Source organism: Hippoglossus hippoglossus, chromosome 1 (assembly GCF_009819705.1).
Source record: "Hippoglossus hippoglossus isolate fHipHip1 chromosome 1, fHipHip1.pri, whole genome shotgun sequence".
Taxonomy (NCBI): domain Eukaryota; kingdom Metazoa; phylum Chordata; class Actinopteri; order Pleuronectiformes; family Pleuronectidae; genus Hippoglossus; species Hippoglossus hippoglossus.
The window spans coordinates 6,812,273-6,819,736 of NC_047151.1; the positions used below are offsets into that span (position 1 = coordinate 6,812,273).

Sequence of the window (7,464 nt, forward strand, 5' to 3'; positions counted from 1 at the left end):
TCTTTGTTTTGGTCTATTGTCCTTGTTAGTTTCACAAATAAATCACTATTGATGGTTTGAGGGATGATGACTTTGTGAATGATATTTTTACTTAAGTGCTAAGAGGATTTACTGTCGTCAAACAGTGTTGACAAAGGTGTGTTCAGGGTGTGACTAGAGTTTCCAAACGCCTGTAACACACTCAATAAACCTGTTCTTATGATTTAACTAATGACAGTGGTAGTCATGCCTCAAGCCAAAGTGAGCTAATAATAACTTGAATTAAAATGCAGCTTAACCAGTTTCTACCCTTTTGTACTGTACAGGAATTTAGACATGAAACTGACCTGTAGTTAATGTGATCCTGTTGGATTTAAACTCCAACTTGATCAAGATTGTAAAATATTGCACATACCCAAGTAAGTTTTCTGATTTCTGTGCCCTCTAATTGAGTTTCAAGTCTGATGCTTCTTTTCTAACTTGCTGTACATCTATTGCTTCAAATATTTATTATTTTAAGTTCAAATTGGTCGCTCGATCACATTTTTGATTTGTCGATTAATCAGTTAGTCTTTAAAAAGAAGTTTTGCAGATTCTTTGACTAATTAGGCATTTGACTGGTATTTTATTTCAAAATTCATCTTGAAGGTGAACAGGGATTTGAGGAGCTCTAAGCATGATTAAGGATGGATTGATTGAAGGATTGACAGATGGACAAACTTTAAATACAACAACCTAATACCAGTGAGTGTTTTATATGATAGTGAACACGGCCTGTTTACACCAGTAATTGTATGAAACTCAAGTAAAAGATCTCTTTCATTTGAATTAAGATTTCTTTCAAATTACTTAAAAAGTTGATGTTTAATCTAATTCAAAGTTTTTGTGTAGCGGCATGACTCTAAATATTTATGATCACACACGTTTTGTGTGTATTTCTTAAAAAAAAACAAAAAAAACACACCAGTTGGTTAAAAAAGTGCAGCTATACCACGTATTTCCAGCAGGAGGCGTCTTAACACTTTTCCTACAGATGACCTCATGATAAGTACGTTTAATTGTGACGTCATGACTGAGTTAGCCTGTGTTACATTTAACAAAGAGGGAAAAATAAAAGAAAAACTGAATGAGTCAAAAAACTAATGACCTGCTCACAAGCCCTTTATCTCCAGGTTAGTGTTAGAGGAAAATAGTAAAAGAATAACAAACACAAAACAAAACAGAATTTTGGATAAAGAAAAATATAAAAAGAAAAAGATCAGAGAATCAAATGAAGGGGGATGATTCTTTTATGGTTTTAGCTCCAATGCTGTGAAACTCAGCATCAGATCAGCAGAATCCGTGCCTCAGTTGAAAAAGTGGTTATTTATTGTTTCCCTCCTTTGTTTACAAGTTACGTTCAAGTAAAACCTAAATGTCTATCTTTCAGGATAATTATTTGTGGTTCCCAGAGCTGAACAAAGTTAGTCCTTTCTGGCAGATACAGTCAGAGAGCTCCTGTATCCACAGTTTCAATGATGTTATGTCTACTCTTCCAACATCGTGGCTCTCCTGGTTTGAAGAAGTCCAAAGTCCAGATGTTTAATCTTTTTGGATCTCTGTATAAAGTATGTAAGATGTATGCCAAGCACATGGCGAATGATGTTTACAGAGACTTGGGTATTAAACATTTTATAACATCTTTCCAGAAGGTTTGGATCTTTGGACATCTCCATAGACAATGAAATAAAGAACCTTACTCATCCAAACATTAATTACAGACATCTGGAGGATCAGCAGATATGACGGAGCCGTATACATTCTCATGAACTTTGCACTTATATTTTATTTTGTGATGCACCTTGTAACACTGGTTTTGAAATGTGCTACGGAAATAAATTCTTCTTCTCCTTATTATTATAGTTATAACAATTATTAGTATTATTATTATCATAATGCGATGACACTGGCTGCTCTTCACATTGTTTTGCTGTGTGGTTTTGTCTCCACTAGGTGGTGCTCGCCATCAGAGCAGCTCCATGGCTCTCTCCAGCTGTGTCTGTATATAAACCACAGACTCTGATGACTCCACAGTGTGTGGGGTTAAATCCACACAGAGTTTAGAAAAGGAGTTTCATGTAGAGCCCTTCATTCTCCAAACTGCATCACAGAGCTGAGCAGTGAGGGAGTCAGCGGAGAGAGGAATCACTTTTCCATTCCTAACACAGAGAAACCAGTTGGATGTTTTGGAGAGAAAGCGTTTAATATGATTTTACTATAAGGAATAAATCACCTTTACTTTACCATAGTTGTCAGTATTCATCACCATGCAGTTACTTTTGCTCGCAGTGGCGCTCGTCTTTACGCACGACCTTACTGGAGGAGCCGTGCACCCTGACAAGTGCGCCCCCCGGTGCGACGCGAGCCTGTGCCCGAGCCCCAGCTGCCCGGGCGGGTACGTCCCGGACCGCTGCAACTGCTGCCTGGTGTGTTCGCCGGGCGAGGGTGAGCCCTGCGGCCGCAAACACGACCCGCCCTGCGGCGATGGCCTGGAGTGCAAGACGCTGGCTGCTGCGGTGAAGCGGCGCGGCTCCAGGGGGGTCTGCCGGTGCAAGACGGAGCACGAGGTGTGCGGGAGCGACGGGAGAACGTACGGTAACGTGTGTAAGATGAGGGCGGCCAGCAGGAAGGCTCAGCAGAAGGGGAGGCCGGAGATCATCCAGGCGCACAAAGGAGCCTGTTCTGGTAGGACTGACTCCAGAGAAACCTGGGCTCCATTCTTTTAGTGTGCACTCGCGTACCTATCCAAGTGGGGACTTAGCCATCCTTACACATCCACAAACAGGGGACTACCTTAGACTGTATACGAAAAGGGGACATTTCTCAGGTCCCCTCTTGGTCATGCTTTGAATCCTGCTAGAATCATGTCTAAAACCCTCTGGTGAATTTATTAAATTTTAGCCAAGTGGAAGCCTGCAGGTGTGCAAGTGTTTAAGTCCATACTCGGTCCTGCTCCTGCTGGCTCCTGACGCTTGACCTTTGACCTTGGGCTACCAAGATGACTTTGTTATTTTGGTAGAAATTATAGTTCCCACTTGGATGGTGCAGAATGACTTAAATCCCATTTTTGGTTGAACAAAATGACAGTGGTCCCCTGTTAAATGGTATGAAGTGACACTACTTCATCAATGTAACCTATACATTAGGCTTTATGCTCATTATGCTGGTTCTGAGATAGGTTGCAGCTAATTCATTAGAATCTTTGGATAGTCTATTTCATTTAAACTACAAATTGAGGAAATATTTCAAAAAACATTGTAATCAAAACAATAATCAGTGATTCATATTAATATAAAATTGTTTATCCACAAAATTAGCACATCAATGCAGGATTTTGTCCTCTTAGAGATACAGACATTGGTTGCAGATCCAAGTCCTTTCTTGGCAATAACGTTTAAAAAAATGAAAAAGGACATTTGCGTGTGTGTGTGTGTGTGTGTCTGTCTGTCTGTCTGTATATGTCTGTATTAATGACGTGGGTTCTTCATGTCAGTGCAGGTTCGTCCTTGGTCCATCCCAGCAGCCCTCGCTACAAGTTCAACTTCATTGCAGACGTAGTCGAGAAAATAGCACCGGCTGTCGTCCACATTGAGCTGTTTGTAAGGTATGTGTGTAATGTGTGTATGCAAGTGTGTGACATATCAGTCTGAGCAGAGCACAACAGAGTTTAGATGTCCTCAAATTTAAACCTCTAGTTGCCTTAAAATACATTTTTACATCTTCCTTCTCCTGTTTATCAGTCTCCGTCCTATTTCCTCTCCAGACATCCTTTGCTCGGTCACCACATTCACCTCTCTAGTGGCTCTGGGTTTATTGTGACCCACTCAGGCGAGATTGTGACCAATGCTCATGTGGTAACCACAGCTGCCTCGGTGACAGGGAGGCCCCAGCTGCGTGTTCAGCTCCATGATGGCGACACGTACGAGGCCATGGTCAGAGATGTAGACAGGAAGGCGGACATCGCCACAATCAAGGTCAATCCTCAGGTGAGGGAAAAACATCTTTATTTATTTAATCTGCCGTTCACTGTCTGTCTTGTCCTCCAGATTAAAGCAATGTATAGAAATGTCATTTTCCAGGCATCTTCTACTTCCTTGACCCACATCTCATATACAAAAGCCTTTCTGCTCTATAACTCAAGAGCCCACATCCTTACAAGCTCCTGTGCCAAGTTTTCTGTGAGACATTCATAAGACCTGCGGGAAAACTTTCATAAACACCATCTCTGTGACTCACAGACACAGCACTGATGTGTGTATTCTCACAACCACATCCCAAATACTTGGACACTTTTGTAACCTTCAAATTCCTCTTCCTTTCGCTCAGTTTCTCTTACAAAATAACTTTCTAACCATGTTTTACAACTTATCGAATATGTCTACCTGTCCGTGTTTCCTCTCATGTCCTGGTGTTTTGGTGTGTGGGAGCAGAAGAAGCTTCCTGTACTGTCTCTGGGCAGCTCAGCTGATCTGAGGCCGGGGGAGTTCGTGGTTGCCATCGGCAGCCCCTTCGCCCTGCAGAACACCGTCACCACCGGCATCGTCAGCATGGCACAGAGAGATGGCAAGGAGCTGGGCATCAAAGACTCAGACATGGACTACATCCAGACTGACGCTATTATTAATGTGATCTCACACACATGCACACACACACACACACATGCACACACACACACACACACACACACACACACACACACACACACACACACACACACACACACACACACACAAACACACACAGTATATATGACCTGATCATTTCTTTTGTTCATGACACATGTGCAAACAGATTTTTACAATGCTTTTGATTTATTTATGTTTTGTTTCTGTCTCATATTCCTCTGATCACTGTGAAGTACGGCAACTCAGGAGGACCTCTCATCAACTTGGTGAGCAGTGTTGGCATTTGTTTGACTATGATGGGTGAACTTGTCCTCACTGTTTCTGTTCCTCAATTTAATGGGCCTCCGAATTCTACCGACCCAGTTAATTCAAAAACTCTCAAGTTCAAATCAGAATATGTTGACATATGTCAAACAATGTTGTGTAATAGTACAAAATAGATCTAAATGAATCATCCTTAGAAATCAATGACCCTCTGCATAATAGACATGTATTTGCATATCAATATAGGCTTCTAAGCTCAACATTATAATGCACTGGATTATTATACACTTTGAACTACAAATCATTTGGAGCAAAGGATGTCATACTTCTACTCATCCTCTTCTTACAATGACTCTTATTGTTACCACAAATAAGGAATACAAATTCAGTTTACTTGAGGTATGAATCAAAATCAAAAAAGAAAGACAGAAAATCAAGCAACACTGATACAGCTCTTCACACTGACACAGGAGCTGAGTTACAGATATAACCAGATTCCGATTTTCTGAATGTCTGTAAAAAGTAGAGAGGCATTTGGAGAGCACAAACCTTTATGCCCTATCTTGCGATGTTGAAAAGAGAAAAAGTTTCTTGAATCTGTCTGTTTATCCAGATCTGCTCCAAATTTTGATAGGTTCCTCCTTATGTCCCAAACCCCCATTCAATTTCATGGAGTTTGTAGTGTGTGTGTGTAATCCTGCCGACTAACAAACAATAAAAAAAAACGGAAATGAAAACATTGAGATGACAAAATGGGATTTCAGTCGAAAGTGAAATTATGTTTAAATCTCTAAATATTGAATGGATGTAACAAATGTTCCTCAAATTCTGCCTTATTTTCTTTGTGTGTGTGTGTCTTCAGGATGGAGAGGTGATCGGCATCAACACTCTGAAGGTGACAGCAGGAATCTCCTTCGCTATCCCCTCAGACAGGATCAGCCGCTTCCTCACAGAGTCACAGACCAAACACAGCAAAGGTCAGAGGTCAAAGCTGGTGGAGTCAAATTGCGAAAAAAAACCAAAAGACAATTTCAAATAGAATTGTCTGAGATTATTGCACCTTTAGAAATACATTGAAGAGGTAATTCCTTATATTTCTCAGTAAACCCTCCTCCATTTGTTGTGACAGAAAAGACGAGACTACAGAGACGACTCACAGAGGAGCCACAGTCTGATGCAAGTGAGTGACGGTCATAATGAAACTAACACCACTGTAGAAATGTTTGCGGATTTCTAGAAGATTAATGTTGTGCTTTTGTTTCCAGAAGTAAAGAGACGTTTCTTGGGCATCAGGATGCTCACAATCACCACAGAGTGAGTTGTAACCAAAAACTGTCTCTCTTGAGATCAACGTTTTATCTGGATTTCCGTTAAATAGTGAAGTAGTTCCTGTAGCATCTGACAAGAAGCAGGCTAAATGTTGTATGCATCAGTATTTGTATTATTTATTTATTTGTGTGTCTTTCAGTCTAGTAGCAGAGTTAAAACATCATTACCCAGACTTTCCTGACATCCACAGTGGAGTGTTGGTGCAGCAGGTCATACCTAACACTGCAGCAGAAAAGTAGGTTCACACACACACACACACACACACACACACACACACACACACACACACACACACACACACACACACACACACACACACACACACACACGTGAACATATTGCTGTTCCTTCATCTGTTCTAATGTCTGTAGCCTCAATGTAATCTATTACTTGTGGATATTATTTATTTCAGGGGAGGGATTAATGAAGGTGATGTCATAGTGAAACTGAACGGACAGCCAGTCGACACCACTGAAGACGTTCACGAGGTGTTACAGGGTGACCAGCCACTCCTGCTGGAGATTCGCAGAGGCAACGATGACTTATTGTTCAACATCCACCCACAAGGCAGATAATTTGTTCTAATTTCGAGAAATGTTGGGCAAGAAAGTATACATTTTTGGCCATGGGTATTTGGCCCATGGGAGTTTTAAATAAGCTATTTATAGATTTTTTAACTGATTTCTAATTAAAGAAGAACATTTTTAGTCACATACTTTGTGTGGTAGTTTACTGCAAAATACTGCAGACAAGAATTTATTGCACTGTACACTCAGGCTTCAGAATAAAGGCCTCCGGAGAAGTATCTGTGCTGTTTGCATTTGTCTCAGCTCAGTTGTGCCTGGCAGCTGTGGTTCATCTGCACAGGAGGCAGATTCAGCTCAGTTGTTTATGTCTGCCTATCCCACTTCCCTCTCTCTTAATATAAACAAGCTTAAACTGACACCTAGACACAAAGAGTGCACACACACACACACACACACACACACACACACACACACACACACACACACACACACACACACACACACACACACACACTCGATTTGAGCAGAGTGCTGTTACTGGAAAAGTCACTTTCCTCTCTCATCTCCTGTTTTGGTTATGGAAATTCTTCTGAACCTTGAAGTTAGGGACAGAAAATCATCTTGCGGCTGCTTTGCTGGTGTTTTGGATCCAAAGTCAGTCTGCAGCTAATGACAAAACTCGACTTGGTATAGAATTTACT

The 7,464-nt window shown here is 41.1% G+C and overlaps 1 protein-coding gene across 1 annotated transcript; it reads left to right on the top strand.

Moving 5' to 3' along the window:
• Positions 1 to 2,093: 2,093 nt before the first annotated feature.
• htra3a (HtrA serine peptidase 3a) lies at positions 2,094 to 7,039 on the top strand. Its single transcript, XM_034587230.1, has 10 exons — positions 2,094 to 2,703; positions 3,517 to 3,622; positions 3,782 to 4,004; positions 4,449 to 4,643; positions 4,877 to 4,909; positions 5,770 to 5,884; positions 6,037 to 6,087; positions 6,173 to 6,221; positions 6,376 to 6,471; positions 6,649 to 7,039. The coding sequence occupies exons 1-10, from the start codon at positions 2,286 to 2,288 to the stop codon at positions 6,809 to 6,811; spliced, it is 1,449 nt and encodes a 482-aa protein (XP_034443121.1). The 5' UTR covers positions 2,094 to 2,285; the 3' UTR covers positions 6,812 to 7,039.
• Positions 7,040 to 7,464: the final 425 nt, after the last annotated feature.

What these genes read in the sequence shown, in the direction of transcription:
- htra3a (XM_034587230.1), top strand. Translation starts at nt 2,286, where the DNA reads ATGCAGTTACTTTTGCTCGCAGTGGCGCTCGTCTTTACGCACGACCTT. An exon ending in GCACAAAGGAGCCTGTTCTG is followed by an intron (nt 2,704 to 3,516) that starts GTAGGACTGACT and finishes ATGTCAGTGCAG; the next exon opens with GTTCGTCCTTGGTCCATCCC. An exon ending in ACAGACCAAACACAGCAAAG is followed by an intron (nt 5,885 to 6,036) that starts GTCAGAGGTCAA and finishes TTGTTGTGACAG; the next exon opens with AAAAGACGAGACTACAGAGA.